This window comes from Dermochelys coriacea, chromosome 18, assembly GCF_009764565.3.
Source record: "Dermochelys coriacea isolate rDerCor1 chromosome 18, rDerCor1.pri.v4, whole genome shotgun sequence".
Classification (NCBI taxonomy): Eukaryota; Metazoa; Chordata; order Testudines; family Dermochelyidae; genus Dermochelys; species Dermochelys coriacea.
In genome coordinates this window covers 7,315,073-7,333,735 of record NC_050085.1, presented here as the reverse complement: position 1 = coordinate 7,333,735, position 18,663 = coordinate 7,315,073, and the positions used below count along the sequence as shown (strand labels likewise).

Here is an 18,663-nt window from a genome sequence, read left to right as displayed (position 1 = left end):
GGGAGGCAACAGGATGCTCTGGCTAGAAAAGCATGCAGTACGTTACATCACTGCTGCACCCCGATGGGCGCTTCTCCAGAGGAGCATTTGGGGGAGCCCAGTACAGTTACTATGGTGGTGGAAGAGTGATTGCTGGCCTGGTGCTGACCTGAATGCTCTGGATGTACTGGTGGATTTTTCCAATGCATCCTGGACAATGCCCTTGTTCTATCACTGCTATTCCTAGCAGAAGGTCAAATCCTTATGCCATTGACTTTGATGGGAGCAGGATTCGATCCTCTGTTTGGAGCCGTTAAATCGGCCAGAGGTGACTTGGTGGGTGGGGGGAGGACTAGAACAAAGAGGGTGTAACTGCAGCAGAGAGGTGCCATCAGATCGCCTGGGCTGGATTATGACATTTGAGGCCCTACACTATGTCATGTTAAGACATATCATAAAAATGATTTTATTATTGTTTTCACAGAAAGGATGTTGCATATATAAACATGAAAGCTTTATATCTGCATATATACAAAGGCGAAGTTGCAAAAAGTTGTGAAGCTTCCCGAAACTGATGGAGGGAAGCCAAGATAAATTCATCCTCCTCAAGATCCACTCAACCCAAGTCCATAAGACGATCACCTGCAAACTCAATCACGTGAAGCACAGACAGCGCATGGAGCAGAAAGCGGCGTGCACCCCAATACACACAATTGTCCATATGTACAGATCAGAAGAGGAAAGATCACACGGACCCTTAAAAAAAGGAAAAAAAAAAAACAGGAGTGAAGGCACTACATGACTGAGTGTGCTGGACCGCAAACAAAAGACGGTGGCCCTCTGGCTATTACCCACCAAGGGGGACGCGATACGTGACGTCACTCCTAGGACGAGTCCCGTACGAGAAAAGCTTGGCAGGATTGTTTCATGACACTGCCGTCTCCGAGCTCCCATTTTTCCTGGGTTTATCAGCAGTGAGATTATTTATTTGTTGAAATAAGATCTAAAGGCACAGTCAGAATTTTACCAGTAGCAGCTGGCCAACAAAACACTGCCTTAGGAGATCAATAGCAGACTTATTCACAGAAATACTGATTTTACAAGTGCAATTATTTTTTTTCCCTCAGCCCTGACCTCCCGCCTGTCAATAATGAACAATTAGTGAAGGGTAAGGTTATTTGTGTAGCCAGTTGTGTATATTTTTGTCATATTTGAACTAAAATGGCTATATTTAGAGAGAATCTTCTATCAACCGATTTTGATAATTTGAAATGGATTTGAAATCGATTTGAAATGGAGTCAGATTTCTTTTTTTTAGGAGGCCCCTCATATTGCGAGGCCCTAAACTGTAGCTTAGTTAGTTTAATCCAGCCCTACAGATTGCCCAGGTAAAAGCTTCATTTCAAAAGGAGCCCCCCTTTACGAGGAAACACCGCCCTTTTCTCAACCACACGGAGCTCCACCAAGGGATCCAGGGAATGAAAATTCCCAAGAGAAACTCAACTTGCCAGGGCCCCAGCTGGGAGAGAGAATGGAGAGAAAGTCGGGATGCGTGTGTGTGCTGCTGGGCACAGCCTTGAACCAGGAGTCAAGAGACAGCGGGTCTGTTTCTAGCTCTGCTACTGACCCGGGGCATGACCTTCAGCAGGTCACCTCCCCTGTCTGTGCAGACTGCAAACTCTTCAGGTCAGGGATCGTCACTTGTGTACGTACAGCACCAGACACCATGCAGACCTAATCTTGGCTGTGGTCTCTGGGCACCACTCTAACATAAATAAAGCTATTACACATACAAAGAGATGGCTGAAAATCACTCCCCTCTATCTTCTCCTTACCCGCTAGAGCCCCACAAGCCATGTCCCAGCCCCCTCCCTTGCAATTCCTATTCTGCTGAGCGGGGCAACAGAGATTTTACAACACTTTCCTCCCAGATCTTTCTCTGATGTCTGGTACTGGCCACCAATTGGAGTTTAATCACCTGGTTATTATAGGTCTAGTGCCTGCTTCCAGCTATTGTTCTTATAAATATATGGTTGGCAAGAACAATAATTCCATGGAGGAAAAGCTTTGCATCTGGTTATTGTCCTTGCACTTTGCTAAGAGTGCTCCGGCCCTCGGTGCTCGTGCAATGAATCCGCATCCCAAACGTGGTCAGAGCCCAGCGCTGAAAACAAGCCCATGATTGACAGTTTATTTTAGGAAGGAGCTGAGAAAGCGGGAAGGAGATAATGCCGAGGAGATAACGTAAGCTCCAGTCATTAGCTAAAAACAAACCCGATCAGCACCACAAGTGCCTCAGCAAAAAACAAACAAAAGGGCAAAGAGAGCAACTTGGCAAGGGAACAATAACAGACAGATCATCTGATCCTCCCAGCACCCCTCCCGAGTTCTCCTTGGGTGATTTACAAGCCTAGAGGTTTGCAAGGCAAGACTTGCACCCGCACTGTCCCCCTTCCTCCAAAAAGGGGCTCTTGCGTGCGCTTGTGCTCCCCACTCCAAGTGTTTTCCTTGGCCTTCTGCACTGAGGCTTTGCTATAGCACTGCTGAAGCCAAGACCAATCTGCTTGGCTTTTACATCAGAGGTAGGTACAAGGAGGTACCCCGATGAATTAATGCAGTACTCTCTCTGCCCAAAACTCTGCATTTAGACCCATCCCAGTGGATGCTCCCATCCTTCCTCACAGGCAAAGCCGTGATTCACTCCCAGCGCTCCTGGGTCTAGAAAGCAGCCGATCCCCATTTGCATAGGGCACTCAGCATTAGGCCAAATGCCCTCTTTTCAGTTTACCTAAGATGCTCCTGTCGCTCTACCTCTGATCAATTTCAGCTTGTCGAAACTGTCGAAACCTTCTGCCTTTGTAAAGTGCTTCGGATCCGTGGAAGAAAAAGGCTATACAAGTGCTAAGTATTATTATTTCATCCCTTGGCCGGCTTCCATATAAATCACAAACCATGAGTTTGTCTAGATTAGGGATATTTGCTGCAGTGTGCGTATAGGAGTGGGTTGTATGGATGTAGCTGCATCCGTACAATCCCCTCCTATACGCACACTGCAGCCGCACAAACTCCTACTGTAGGCATGCTGCATTAGCACCCCCATTTAACAGATGGGGAAACCAAGGCACGAGAGGGGAAGTGATTTGCCCAAGTTCACCTAGCAGATGAGCCAGGAATAGAAGCCAGAGTTCACTTCAGTGTACGATCCACTCGGCCACGCTGTCTCTCACCAGCTGTGAAAATTAAAGATCCCTTGGTGTGCAATGAAGAAATCCAGGGACTTCTTAGTTTGTGAGCTCTTCTGGGCAGTGACCAAATCGTCACGTATGTTAGCACAGCATCCAGCACAATGGGGACCCAGTTCTGATATTAACTTTAACCACCACCATGCTGGTGTGATGAAGTCTCAACGGCTTGCAGGAACATATTGTCAACATTTTCACTGGAAGTTATCCACATGGTTTAACTATTTATTAATTAAGTTCTATTGCACAGAAAAACCCAAGTTGAAAGGAAACATTTTGATAAATGAGATATTTTCGGAGTAGTTCACTTTGCAAGGAATTCAGAGCTTTTAACTTTTTGTGGCAATTTGGGACAAAACCAGGTTTGTAAGCCTCAGAATTCCCTGCGGAACAGAAGCTTCCGTTTTCAACCAGCTCCATCCAGCAGTAACTCCGCTGAAATCCATGGAGCTACCACACCTTTACACAGGTAGAGCGGAGATCAGAATCTCACCTGACAGGAGCTGTGTTTATGCGACAGTTTATCTACCACACCCAGGACTGAACTGGGACTTCCAGAGCCAAACACATGAGCTGCTACTGCTCAAGTTAAAGAGTTAAGGCTTTGTAGTGTGTGTGTGTGTGTGTGTGTGTGTGTGTACGTACTATTATTTGTGGATCAGTTACAGGTCCTCCTCTGTGCTAACACACCTACCCACGGACTACATCTACACCGGCAAAACTAGGACCACTGCTGCAGCTTTTCTCATGGTATTAGTGCTGGAAGTTTTCATAGGGCAGGTCCACACTTACAAACACTGCCCTGGTGCAGGTTCACTGCAGCACTTCAGTGAAGTTCTTCCATCGGCGTAGTAAATCCACTTCTGTGAGAGGCGATAGCAGAGTTGACAGGAGAATCCCTCCCATTGACATAGCACTGTCTACACTGGGAGTTAGGTCAGTATGACTGTGTCACTCAGGGCTGTGGATCTTTCATATCCCTGAGCGACGTAGTTACACCGTTGTAAGTTTAAAGTGTAGACCCGGCCATAGAATCATAGGACTGGAAGGGATCTTGAGAAGTCAAGTCCAGCCCCCTGCACTGTGGCACGACCAAGTAAACAAGACCTTGCACTGTAGAGAGATCCTGCAGCTCCTTTTGTACCCAACCGCTAGAGTCCAGAGTGCGTAGCAAAATCCTTAGGGATGTGGGGGAAGATTTCAAAGACATACCTGGGAGTTTGCTTGTCCCTAAAGTTTGACTTTCAATGAGACTTGGATGCCTAATTCCCATCGGTGCATTTGAAAAAAGTCCCCCAGAGGGTCCAAAAATCAGAACAATGCACCCCGACTTGGTACCCACTCTGAACTCGAGGGTGGAGGGAATCTGGCTAAAACGGGGCCTAGAGACAAACCAGCCTTGGGATTGGCAAAGCTACAGCCTAACTGAGCTTTCATAAAGTCAGAGAGCGCCCCGGCTTTGCCTGTATCCAATCAGCATTGGAGGGTGGCTGGGTGGCAAAACAGATAAGAAATCTGTTTGGGGCAAAAGTTATTACCCCTCCCCCACGATACAGGGCAGATACAATCTGACCATTAGTATTTGGGGATAATCCCCTTCCCCCCAACATCATCATCAGTACCCTTCTTATCTGAGTGTGTGTGGGGTGGGGTGGGGGGGTAATTCCCCTGAAACGCTTCTAAACCATGTATTACCATCCCCTCCCACAGGATTGATCAGATTAGCAGAAACAGGTCTCCTAAACTCCCATAATCCCGGCCACCATTAACCCTTTCACATCCACCTGCTGTTCAATCCCCACTGCTGCTGAGGTTCAGGAGACAGAAAGTCTGTGTGGGTGGGAACCCCCAGTTGTTTCTTTGTCCTCCTCTCTGCAAGGATCTTAGAGAAACAATGCTAGTCAACACAAAAACAACCCTCTTTTTAAAAATATCCCTTCCTGGGCACAACATGCTCCACACAAGGGCTGGCGAAGGGAAGGAAAGGTTTAGAACTTCTGTTGTTTTGGTGTAATAAAGTTTGCAGAAAGAGCAGGGTGTGAATTTTTCAACACACCATCATTTATTACATACACCCTCCCACATCCCCGCCCCCCAACTCAGCTTCCCGGCATGTCTGATGCCGTCCCTATCACGCAGTGCTGCATTCCCTGCCTGCCATTGGAGTGCAACGCACCCTTTGCCAGCTGTGCTTCTGCTCGCCAGCAGCTGGATTGGTGGGGCAGGGTGCCGCAGAACAGCTGGATCGGTGCAGTCTCGGGATACCCCTCACCCTCAACTTCAAATCCATCATTGTTAAATCGATTCGCAGAGCACATCTCATAAGCCTCAAAAAGCACTTCAGAGGATTACGCTACAAACACATGGTGCAGGGAGCACTTTCACCTGGCTGTGGGCTGCTGCTGCCGGGGCAGAGCTCAGCAGCTGGCTAACAGTGCAAGGCCACATCACACAACGGTTTGACATCTGTTCGCGGGCAGGGTGTATTGAGGACTGCATTGGAATTGCAAACTATCACTTCAAGAGCAGGGCGGGGGAGGTTTCTAGGTGTTTTTGCAGCAAAGAGCATGAATGGAGTCACTGGAAAGTGCCTCATTAACAGTAAGGGGCGGGAGGGATGAGTTGTCAGCCTTGCTGACTCTAGGAGCAGCCTGCTTTGTCTCTGTCTGGCTTCTTGTGTGTTATTGTTCTGAATTCGCAGAAATAAAATAGGGTTACATTGCAACTGTCCAGCAAGGGTATTTATATTTCTTATCTAATTTCTCTTTATGCCATGAAACATAACAGAAAACTGGTGAGGAGGATGGGATTATAAAAAACAGCAACAATAGACAGCCTCTGTTTGCTTGGAATGGGCGACAATGGATGGATCACTTGATGATGACCTGTTCTGTTCATGCCCTCTGGGGCACCTGGCATTGGCCAATGTTGGAAGACAGGACACTGGGCTGGATGGACCTTTGGTCTGCCTCAGTGTGGCCATTCTTATGTAAAAGAAAAAAACAGGCTGCTGTGGAGAAGCCGCGTAAGTGATAGTTTGCAATTCCAGGCCAGTTCTCAATACAACACAGGGCCAAGAACTGGACCCTGGGAAGAGTGGATCAATAAACAAGCTAGACTGCTATGTATTCCTATGAAGACTGTACTTAGAGCTCTAGCCTAGGTCTTGGGAGACATGGGTGCAAGTCCCTGCTCTGCCACAGACCTAATGTGTAATTTTAGGCATGTCACTTAGGCCCCAATTCCCCTTCTGAGGTAACTCTGATGTTTCAAGCTTTCTGGATAGGTGTGGAAACATTTCTAGTCTGAATACTCACCCGAAGAGATATCCATGGCTGGATTGGCAACATTCTCTCTTCCCACCAAACCAACATGATTCTGTATGAATATTTTATACTGGGGAACCCTTTCCCTCCATATCTGCACAGTGAGTTGATGGTTTCTATTGGCATGAATCTTCAGAGCTAGGGGGAGGGAGGGAATATTTCCCAAGCTCTACATCTATACTGAAGCTTCACCTTGCCTGACTACCTAGCTGCAGTGCAGGATGCAAATACCAGGTAGACGGTCACCAAACACAGAACTGGGGACCAGGAATTAGGCACAAAACTGGGGGCACCTGGGAGGGTGTTGGCAGAGCAACCTGCACAACAGAGGAGACATAGAAACAAGGAGGAACTTCCTATCCCAGTGTCCAAAATACAAGGCATTTCCTCCGAGTGCCAAAAGACTTTCCATTAAAGGTGATAAGGAAACATGGGGCCTAACCCTAGGAGAAGGGAGTCGAGAGGGACACACACGCTTTGCACTGCAGCAATCTGCCACCAACTCGGAAGTGGACAGCGTATGACAAACGGTCATGGGAGAAAGCCCCCCAAATGATACAGAGAAGACATAGCTCAAGCAGATGCTCGATGGACTGTAACCACTTCTGACAGGGACCCGGTGGCTCTGGCCCCCTTCTCCAGTTTGGCAACATGCAGCTAGATTGTCAAGCCAAGGAAGATACTCGAATGTGAATGTTTGTCAACTGGAGGCAGAGTGTCCTCAGTGACTGACAAGGGGAGTTGTTTGAGGAAAGGGGATGGGGTAGTAAAGGGGGCACACACCAATGGGAGATTATGGAGCAAGTCATGCAGGGAAGGGAGGGTGCTTTCTCTGCACACGCATACAAACACACTCTTTGCAACGTCGCTCCCTGGGGAAGATCTTTTTTAAATAAGGTGGTTGCAGATGAAGAGAAGGAACTGCAGAAGATAAATACTCTGGCTCGGCCACTACAGGTGCACACGGATAGTCCTGGGGCTAGGGAACAGCACAACGGGCTTGTGCAAGTCAATTGGAGATGTACATGCACAGGCTGTGTATCCCCACGCTGCCTGCACTCAGGCCGCTCGACCCTCTCAGCCTGCTGCCTTTGGAAAGTAGAGGCAGGGCTGGAACCCCTGGGACCCAGCACTGCCCCCTCTCATCCTAGAAATGCCTCTGTGCTATCCGCGAATGGCCACAGACTCTCACGTCACTCTGGGCTTGTAAGCATCCAGCCAACTGGTGCCAGAGGGTGGCATCAGGATGGCAGAGAAGTCTGGGCTGGATTGCCCCATCCCATAAGGAACCTTGTGGAGTTCCCTGCCAAGGAGGTATGTGTGGAGGAGGTCTCCTGACTCCATGGGACAGGGGATCAATGGGGAAGAGTCCCTACCCCCAAGAACTGCCAGTACAGGAGCTGCCCTGCATGAATACACTTCCCAGAGGCTTTTACTGGCCTCTCTCCTCTCTTTGCTGCATGGCTGCTGTTGGCAGAGACTCTCTGCAGCTGTTCGGTAGCAGCCATAGTACTTCAAGAGGCACCGATACGCTGAGCCAGGATCTTCTCCTCGGTTCCACTGACCCAGCCCCATATTGGGGATCTGAAGTCTGGCCCTTTAAAGTACAGCCAGCCAGGCTCATCTCAAACCTTTCTGTAGGAGGCTTCGGACTTGACTCAAAGGACACGTGGAAGGCTGGATTAACCAGGATAGATGGTAAAATCTCTCTCCCACATCAAACCCTTCAGTGCACAGTGGAAATGGCAGGACTCTGAGGATCCAGGAGAGCATCCTTGACCTTCTCAGAGACACCTCCCTCCTGCAGGATTAACCTCTCCTGTACCAGGCTGTCAGGGCCAGAAGGCTGCAGAAGGGCTTTGCCCCCAAGACAGAAAGGTCTGGGAACCTGCAGAGCCTGTTCATGGAGAACTGGTGCAGGTTGCCCAGCTTTGGTCCTGCAGGACCAGCTGCTGTGGAGTTGGTGCCAACCACGCAAATCTTGCAGACACTCTTACCTAACAGGAGTGAAGGGAGAGCAAGCGACAGTGGGACCACAGGATCAGGAGGGCGTCTACACAGACGACCAGCACGTCCTGGTAGAAGCTGCATGACCTCCAGAGCGGAGTATCTGGAGGGGGCATGAATGCATCTGGGGAGGGGCAGCCCCACTGGAGGTTGGAGAGCCCATTCCCTGGGGAACATGGAATTTCTACTTAGCCCTGTTCGTTGAGTGGACCTGGAGAAAGTGAGGAACCTAGTTTGGGGGGATGTGAGGGGCTCAGCGGGGTTACAAACTGGGGGCAGGCTGCTCCACTCCAGTACTGGACACGCACCAGCCTCTCGGCAAGTAACGCTGGCCTCTGTACATACAAATCTCCCCCCACACCTCTGCCTGCTGCATCATTTCTTGTTAACGAGAAAGCCCACTGGCTCAGTGGTATATTTTCCTGCCAGATGGCAGCTCCCCTGGGACTACCGGATTCTTCTCCACACTCACAAATGGAGCTTGTCTCTCATTAGTCTGGGATTCCTGGCTCCCGAATAAATAAGCTCAAAGGACCAATTCACCATAAATCAGAGCTATCCACGAGGTAAGGTTTTGTCCAATTTGTTCCCGGTTTATTGCTTGTCCTGCAACGCAACACCCCACCCCATCAGAACAGTGGCATTTTGTACCCACTTTGTAAATATTTGCACTGGTGATCACACAAGATGTAGGTCAGCCATGAACTAGGCTCTCTGGCCTCAAAGGTATTTAGGATGGAAGCGAGGAGTCTAACTACCTTTGAGGGTATTTGTGTCTGCAGCTGTCCTGGCCAGAGCGAGGTGACAATCTGAAAATATTTCCCGGGAATGTACATGACTTTCTGATGTTCAAATGACTTTGCTAGACTGTTCATGGGCACCAAACACTGCCAAAGAAAAGGAGTTTATTGGCAGGAGCGTTTGAGGAAACTGCATATTTTGAGCCAGCCTTGCAGAATATGTACACAAAGGGAATTTCAGAGATTTCAGAAGCCTAATAGACTTGTGTTCATTCTATGAGGGGACAAACACACACCAGGCCTATCCAACCAAACCAGCTCAAATGCTGACTATCAAATAGAGTGCCTTGCTTGCAGATGACCTATAGGCTGAGAATTATTTGCAGAAATTATAATAGACAAATGAAGACAAAAACACTCTGTTTGGGACCAATTTGCAAACAGAAAAAGAGGTAAAAGTCAATGAATAAGTTGTCCCTAATGAATTATTTCCCCAGATCTATCCCGGACCTTAAAGTGCAACAAGAAAAACAGCTGTTTATATCAGTGTTACTCAGACCGCAGTGGTTCAGTAGCCAAATTAGCAATCAACATTACCCAAAGAGCCACAGCAGTGTGAATTAATTGTTTCATTTACTATAGTATGTTATTCTCACAGCAAAATGACTGACCAAAGTATTATCATATCAACTACAATTGGTTAACATCACAGTAAAAGCATCCTAATTGGTTAATAACTTAGATCAGTTAATAATTAAATCACACTGTTTTAGGATCAGATGCTGCAAAGAGCGGTAGGAGACACATTAAAGAGCCACTTGCAGCTCTCAAGCCTCAGTCTGGTATCCCTAGTTTATATTCTTGTAGTGCCTAGAGGCCAAAACTGAGGTTAGGGATCCATTGCGCCAGGTGCTGGACAGAAAGATGGCGACAAACAGCCCCTGCCCTGAAGAGCCACCAATCGAAATAGACAAGGCAGACAAACAGAGGGAGGGGACACAGGACACAGAGTGGGAAAGTGACTTGCCCCAGGGTCATGGATTAGGTTGGTATTGGAGCCAGGATTGTCTGCAGGATTGACTGAGCTTGGAGCCAGCTTGGGTGTAAGTCTACCCCACACTAACCTGTCGCACACGGAGTGTCCGTGTGGACCTGGTTCCCTAGTGAACTTTGATATACTCTGCTTTGAAACAGATTAAAGTAAACTAGGGCACTTTAAGTGTGGATACTTGGATGTGGGGTAGAGCCACACCCCAGCTGTCCAAACTAAGGGCTGATCTACAATAGAAAGTTAGGTCTGTCCAGCTACGTCATTGGGGGTGTGAAAAATTCACCCACCCCCACAAGACATAGTTAAGCTGACATAAGCCCCTGTGCAGAGAGCAGTAGGTGGATGGAAGAATTCTTCCATGACCTAGCTACCACTTCTCGGGGAGGTGGATTTACTAGCGACAGGAGGGGTTCTTCCGTCGCTGTAGTCAGCGTCTACACTGAGGCACTACAGTGGTGTTGTGCCACTGGAGTGTTTCTAGTGTAGACATGTGTGATGAAGTGGGGGATTGTCTTGTTTTTTCCTTGTTTTCCAATGGTTTACATGCAGAGGGGGCGGGACTCAGTTTCCCTGGTGTTACTGGTTTAACAAGGTGATGGGAGAGGGAGTCTGTTGTTACAGAGGACCGGCAAGGGAACTTGAGACCTCAGCCAATGGCCTGGAGAATGGAGACCCCACCGGCTGGTGACCGGAAGGCCCAGCTCATGAGTCACAGCCGGTTCTGGCCAGTGGGAGGACAACGGACTGTGAAGAGAGGACCTGGTGACCTGACCAGCCAGTTCTGGCCAGAGGACAGAAGAGGGGAGAGGGGGCACAAGTGACTCTGTTTACCTGGAGAGAAGACAATGGACAGAGGTGGGGCTTGGGGCCAGTGATATCAGCTGCCCAGCTGGGAAGCAGGGGGGATCTGGGCTGGGGAGAGAGAGCAGACAGAGCCCACCTGGATGCAGGGGAGACTGGGATGTGCTGGGCTGGGGGAGGCCAGGCCTGAGGCCCTGAGAGTTTCCTATGCGGTGTTCAAACGCTTGATAAACCCTCTTGTTCATGGGCGGCTCTACCAATTTTGCCGCCCCAAGCAGTCGCCGCCGAATTGCCACCGCTGCAACAGCGCCGGGGCCGCTGCCAAATTCCCGCCACGCCCAGAAGAGCAGCAGAGCTGCTGCCGAATTGCCGCCCCAAGCACCTGCTTGGAAAGCGGGTGCCTGGAGCCGGCCCTGCTCCTGTTTTACACCGGCTGGGTGTCACTCCAGTCTAGAGAACAGGGTTGCATTATTCCCTCTGGGAGAGGAGGCCCTGGGGGTCCAGAGCAAGTGGACTCCCTGAGGGGGCCCACGGCGAGAAACAGGTGCATTAAGGCTCGGAGAGGTGCGGCTCCAGGAGGTGGAGGGGATTAACCCCCAAGAGAGAGTGGACCCCCGAGAAGGTCTGTCTCACTGAAGGGGGTTCCCCTCACGGACCACACAGGGCCAAGAGTGGGCACAACCTGCGAGTCCGTGACAACATGCCCTAAGGGTTCATGCAGACAAGCCCGAAGTCTCCTGACCGCCATTTAGTGTCCCACGGGGCCACGCTACCTCCTGAAGTGATTAGGGTTTTCTTGTAGCCATTGCTGCTCTTTCTCCAGCACAGAGATAGCCTCAACGGTTTTCTCTCACACACAGACACACTTTTCTGCTTTTTCCCCCCAGCTTATGAACTCTCATCCTGCTGTCAGAGGATGCTCTGAAGGGCTGGAGCAAATCTCAGCCCCCCCCCCCCCAACCATTAAACAAGGCTCCCTGCTGCAGTGGTCTATGGTGCACCCTACCACAACCCACATATGCACTGGGGTCTCCTTCTCCAGGTAGGAGAATCCTGAACTGACATTTCCACTGCATCACATGGGGCTGGCTGACATGGTCTCCAGCCATTCCCCTGAGCCATGAGCCCAGATTGTCAAGTTTACTTCACTTAGGAGGCTCCATTTAGGCTGGAATCCTGGGCCAAGAGACTCAGAGGCAACAGAGAGGCCCTTAGGTGGCATTACCGCCTCAGTGCAGCATGGTTTGTAGCCAGGGCAAACACAATCTGCAACCAAGATCCTTCCCAACAACACATTTATTTATTATTTGTACTGTGGTAGCACCAAGAAGCCAAATCAGGGATCGGGCCCTGTTGTGCTAGGTGCAGTACAAACATATGACAGAAAGACAGCCCTGCCCCAATGATCTGACAAGGTGTCAGAGAAGAGACAGTAGGTGTGTACAGACAGATGGGGGCAGCACAAATTGGGAGGACTGAGAGCAGCATGACAAACAGCATTCACAGCACACCAGTTGCCTAGCTTCGCTGGGTTTTTTTAAAACTTGTTGCATGAGAAGAGAGAGGCCCAGCAGTTAGGTCATTAGCCGGAGACCTGGGTTCAGTTCCTAGCTCTGCCACGAGCTCCCTGCAAGTCCCTCTAAGCCTCAGTTTCCCCATCTATTATGTCCTAAGGGATAATAGCACTTTCCTCTCTCACAGGGCATGGTGAAGTGCTCAGACACCATAACAGCAGACCTTTCACCAGTGCTAAGGTCCCTAAATGACAACTGAGAAGTGCATTGAAAAAACATGCCCCAGTCCCACTCTCAGCCCCAATCCAATACAAAACAGGGGCCTAAGAGTGTGTCTCTTGGAGAAGTTACTGGACCCTGGCTGGGCCTGAATCTCTCCTGCCCTGCACCTTTCACAGCTTACAAAGTGAGCGTTAAATGGCACTAAATCTGCATTATTTGATCACTCCCCTGGGCTGGGGGTGGGGGGCAGCATTTAACACCCCCATTACACTGCTGCAGAGGGGTCCTACCCTGACTTGGACACCGCTGCAGCTCCTACGCGCCAACTCTGGGCATACAGGGAACACCACGCCCCTGGATCTCCTGAGCAGGGAATCTCCCTAGTGCAAGGGGGATTCCCTGGAGGTATAAAGCCAGCAACCAGCCCCACACTGCTCCTCCTTGGAGGCCTTGTGGCATGCTGTCCATGTGGCCAGAGGGGTGCATAAGGGGAGGGAGGAGAGGTGGCCAGTCCGCACTGCACTCTGGCTGAACTGGGCAGCTGGGAGCTCCTTGGAGAGACACTGCAGGTGAGGTAAGTCAGAGCAGCCCCTGGGCCTAGTCTATGTTTCGCCTGAAACTGCACAAGTCCCTGGCAGCCTCCAGAACCCAGGAAGCGTCAAGATTGCACAGAGCCACCCTGTGCAGTGCTGAGCCGAGCAAATGGACTTTAAGCAAAGAAGAAACAGCCCCTGTGTGTCAATCATTACGCTGGGTGGAAAGCAAATACCTCGCTCCCAGTAACTCTTGGATGCTGTCGCTGACAGCAGCTTTCCTTGCAGGCGTAAAGTACATCACAAAAGAAAACCTGCAGTCCTCTTTCCCCCAAAGGTGTTCTCAGGTGCTTTCCAAACCCCAATAAAGCACAACTCTGTTCTCCTGGCCAGGTTTTGATGGACACTTTCCTTTCACCTCTCCCAAGTGCTGATCAGACCGCAGCCACCTGAGCCCAGACGGCAGGTGACTTCAATGAAAGCTAGAGAAGAGGTACATGGAGGGCGAGATCACTCATGGCATGAGAACTGGGTCACTGTCTGCAGGCCACAGCCAGGGAAAAGCTATTGGAGGATAAAAGAAGATCAAACCAGATGCCAGGGCAAAATAAACTCAGCACTGAGCAAATAAACTGGCTTCCCCTCCTCTGGGTCCAAGTAATCATAGAATATCAGGGTTGGAAGGGACCTCAGGAGGTATCTAGTCCAACCCCCTGCTCAAAGCAGGACCAATCCCCAACTAAATCACCCCAGCCAGGGCTTTGTCAAGCCTGACCTTAATGTTAAAGGGAGGCCCTGCTGTGACAGCCCAGTGCTGAATGGGGCCGGCTGAGGTCAAACTATTTCTCTTGGTTGCTACCGATCTTCCAGGGTAGGTCAGGACAGGAGTAAGAGGCCAGGTCAGGCATTTATCCACAGCTAAGGAAGCGGGACAAGTGGCAGAGGGGAATGGGGCTCCCCTCCCCGCTGCCTTCCCCAGTGCACCGGTGAAGGGTTGGGATGTGAGGCCAGATTTGCCCAGGTAGGAGCCTCAGCATAGCAGCTGGATGTGCTGGGCAGGAGTCTCCCTTCTTCCCTGTGCAGCTGGCGCGCCGGGTATTCGCCCTTAGCTCGGACCCTCTTGGCTTCCTTCCCCAGCTCTGAAGAGCTCAGGCGCTTCAAAGCTTGAAGTTGCTCCAGTCAAACCCTTCACCCACCGTGTCTCCCTCCTGCCCCAGAACCAACATGGCTACACCACCGCTGCAAACGTGCTTGGTAACACGCATCAAATGCTACCCTAGCCAAGGGGCAGCCAGTAGATCCCAGCTCCCGTCCTCCCCCAGGGCCACCTGCCGGCTCCAGCCAGGTGCATCCCCCCTTACACTGGGGAGGTATCCCGGTCTGGCCAGCCCCATAGCTCCGGGAAATGCACCCTCCCTACACACACTGGGCACCACTGCTAACAAACCAGCCATGCAGGCGGCCTCTGGCACAGCCCGGCGCCGGCCGGGGGATCTCCGGCTAACGCGCTAGCCGCGCCCTTGCCTCCCCCTAGGGGGACGCTGCCCCATGCCTTGCAAAGCCCGCTCCAGTGCCGGGCCCAGCCAGCCGCCTGGGAAGCGCCGAGCCGAGCCGAGCCGAGCCGAGCCGGGGACAGATGAAACGGCTTCCTGGCTATTGAATTGTCCCCATCCCGGGGCCCGCTTGAAAGAAGAAGGTCCCAGCCCAGCCGGGCTTCTATTATTCAAACCCCTCTTCCCAGAACAAAGCGGCCGGGCCGGGCCGGCCCCGAGAGGGGCGCAGCCCGGGGCTGGGGGGGGGGGGCGCAGACCGAGTTGCGGTGTGAACCCCGCCCAGCCGCTTGCGGGTCCCGCCGGAGTTTGCAAACTTCGCCAGGCTGGCGGGCACCCGCGCCAGAAGCGACCTCTGCCGGCTGCCAAGGGCGCCCCCTCTCGGATCTGGGCGAGCATCGCCGCCGCCGATGTCCCCCAAAAGCGCATCTCCAGCAGGGCCGGGCCCCCCCCCCCCACTTCCCCACCTCCCGCGGGCAGAGACACACGCCGGGGAGAGCAGCACCGAGCCAGCAAGGCTCCAGCTCCTACCTAGCGCCCTGCCAGGGCCCCCCAGAGAAACCCAGCGAGGAGACACCCCCCGGCCCACCCCCAGCGGCCGAGCCACCCCGGGAAGGGGACACACGAGCCTTCGTCAAGCGCCTTCTCCGGTCCACGGACCCAGCATCTCCATGGACCGGGCGGCTCCAGGGGGACCGGACGGATTCCCCCCCCCCCCCCAGCTGTGCCGCGGGGCGGCTCTGAGTGGGAGGCGATTAATTTGCAGCTGGAGTCGCCTGCGGTCCCCTCTCTCCTCTGCCCAGATGTTGCGCTGCAGAGCCCTGGCGTCTGCATGGCCAGGCGGGAGCCCAGCGCCCGTCACCCTGCATCTGTGTGTGTGTGTGTGTGTGTGTGTGTGTGTGTGTGTGTCCGGGGGGGGGATTCTGCTTCCCTGCTACCAGGATAGCTTTCAGCCTGGGGGCACACTGGACATGCCCCCCCCCCGAGGCGCTGGGTGTTGCACAGGAGAGGTTGCACGTTTCCCCGCGATCGCATTGCGGACACCCTGGCCCCAGCGTCGGGCTGGTTTGTTTAAAAAAAAAACCACCCCGACCGAGCAGCGGGCAAATCGGCCACCTGAACCCCCCTCTCAACCCCACCCCGTCAGCCTCTTCCCAGCCGGAGCCAAGGAGGAAGCTCCGCAGCGGGGCAGGGCAGCTGAGCCCACGGAAAGGGCTGGTCGAGATTTAAAAGCCTCTTGCCCCGGGCTGACACCGGTTAGTTCCCCCTCCCCCCGTCCCGCTGCTCCTTTTAGGCGGAAAGGAAAAGGGGGTGTGAAGGGGCGGAGGGTTGCAGGGGGAGGGGGACGCTGCTGCCAGCCCCACTCCCAGACCCGATTGTCCGCCCCCAGGCTAAGCCCTTTTGCTCCCATCCTCCCATCCCTTTAAACCGAACTCAATCCGGATAGTTCGCCGGAGCTTTACACGCCTAACAGGTGCCGCTCCGGAGTGGGAGCTGTGGCTAGAGCAGAAAGCCAGCTCCCCTTGCTGAGGTTCCGTTTTCTACCCTGGGTGACGGGCTCTGCCCACCAGCTATTTCTCTGCGATCCCCCCCCCCACTTTGTAAATCACTCGGGCGGGTTTGATTTCCACGCACGCCGAGTTGGCGGCGGCGGTTGTGTTTGCACAGGACGAACCCGGGCCCCCGGCTCATCAGCCGCAATCGGCGGGTTATTATTTGTAACTAGCTCTCCACAATGCGCCGTGATTGTCGCTCCTCTTCCCACCGGGGAGCGACCGGCAGCGCAAGAGACCTGCCTTCTGCACCCGCCAGCCGAAGGGGAAGGAAAGGGCTGGCATGAAACAACTCCCCCACCCGCAACGAGCCCCCCCTTTGCAGCCCCCCTCGCCCCAAACCCCAATGAGCCCCCCTTTGCAGCCCCCCTCGCCCCCAAACCCCAACGAAACCACCCCGCCTTTGCAGCCCCCCTCGCCCCCAAACCCCAACGAAACCACCCCCCTTTGCAGCCCCCCTCGCCCCCAAACCCCAACGAAACCACCCCCCTCTTTGCAGCCCCCCTCGCCCCCAAACCCCAACGAAACCACCCCCCTCTTTGCAGCCCCCCTCGCCCCCAAACCCCAACGAAACCAAAACACTGTTCGCCGAAGGGAAGGGCTGCACAGAGACTATCCAGGAAAGTATCCAAGAGCCAGAGCAAGTGCGTTACAAAATTAAGCCGGGGGCCAGATCCTCCACCAGAGCTAAATACTTCGCTCCGATTTACCCCAGCGAGCCCATAGACTTGATTGGAGCCACGCTGATTTACACCAGCTGGGGAATCTGACCCCCCCCTTTCTTTCCTTTAGGGGTTGGAATCAAAGCCCCCAAGGGGGGAGGAGTCACTCACCCAGCACCGCATCCAGAAGGTCCCAAAGTAGAAAGCAAAGGCGCAGGTAGTTCATCTTTCGCATGTTGCCCCCCGGAATAAAAACTCCATCTGGTTCAGAAGCGCCCCAGCTTTCCGCAGGGCGATCCGGAGAGGGGCATGGGAGGATCGGGGACGACGGGACAGCGACGTGGGTCAAACATCGCGGCCCGCTGGAGTCCGGGCTGGCGGGGGGAGGAAGAGGAAGGAGGAGGGGGGGGGGAGGCAGAGCCTGAATCAAGCAGGAGATGCTGCACCTGGGTGGCGCGCCCGCCTCTCTCTCTCGTTGCGCGCAGGCTGCCCAAGGAATCCAAATCAGCTGCCCGAGTTTTGGATGAAATCTCCACTGCGCTCTCCTTCCGCTCCCTCTCCGGCGTGTGTGTATCAGACAGACTTTTCTCTAATCCTCCCTGGCTTCTGCGCTCCCGTCCTTTAAGCCGATTTATTGCAGCAAGAGAGTCACGGCGGAGATCACCCCCCCCTCCCGCTTTTCCCCACGTCCCCCACCCTCGGCTGCTGCTTAACCCTTTCCCGGCTTGCAAAAATACAGATCTCCCCCCAGCTCAGTCTCCCGGGTCAGCGCCCGTGGCTGGCACGGGCCAGGCGCGCAGAGGAAGAGTCAGGCACGGGTAGGGGAGAGCCACAGATTAGCGATTAGTGAGCCCCGGGGCGCTCCAGTGGAAATTGTGCCAGCAGTTTCCGTTCTAATCCCTTTCTTTGCAGGGTTTGGTAAATAACCCCCCCCCCCAGGATTCAAGCCGCTAAGAGCCCCGAATTCCTCAATGCATCGGTTCAATTGCCCCTTTGATTTGAAGTTAGGAACTGGGCCAGTGTGCAGCAATCCACTGGGGTTTCTTAAAGGTGGCCCTTGCCTTGCACTCCCCGGCCTCACACAATGAGCCCAGGGCTTTTTTATTTTATTTTAGAAAAAGTGTGTTCTTTAAGGGGGTTGGCGCCTAGTAGTTAGAGCAGGGGGGTGGGTCTGGGAGATAGAACTCCTGGGTTCCATGCCCAGCTGTGGGAAGAGACTGGGGTCAAGAAAAGGGAAGCTGAGCTCCTGAATTTCAGTTCTAGTTCTTGCACTGTGGCCTAGTGGTTAGAGCAGGTGGAAGGGGGCCTGCTTGGCTCTGTTGCTAGCCCTTCAGAGAATGTGGTCTACAGTAGAACAGGGGGCTAGAAGCCAGATGCCCCAGGTTCCATTCTTGTAACTGGGAGGGAATTAAGATCTAGTGCACCGGAGAAGGCGAAAGCCAGAACCAGGAATCCTGGGTTCTATCCCCCGCTTTTGTGGCAG

General features: G+C 52.9%; 1 protein-coding gene across 1 annotated transcript in view; it reads right to left on the bottom strand.

Annotated features, from left to right (window-relative positions):
* Positions 1-17,929, bottom strand: part of IGSF21 (immunoglobin superfamily member 21) — a 273,045-nt gene extending 255,116 nt beyond the window's left edge. The window contains exon 1 of the mRNA XM_038376831.1: positions 17,352-17,929. Within this exon, the coding sequence (XP_038232759.1) occupies positions 17,352-17,415 (64 nt within the window). The 5' untranslated portion in view covers positions 17,416-17,929. The remainder of the gene's footprint in view (positions 1-17,351) is intronic.
* Between the last annotated feature and the right edge of the window lie 734 nt (positions 17,930-18,663).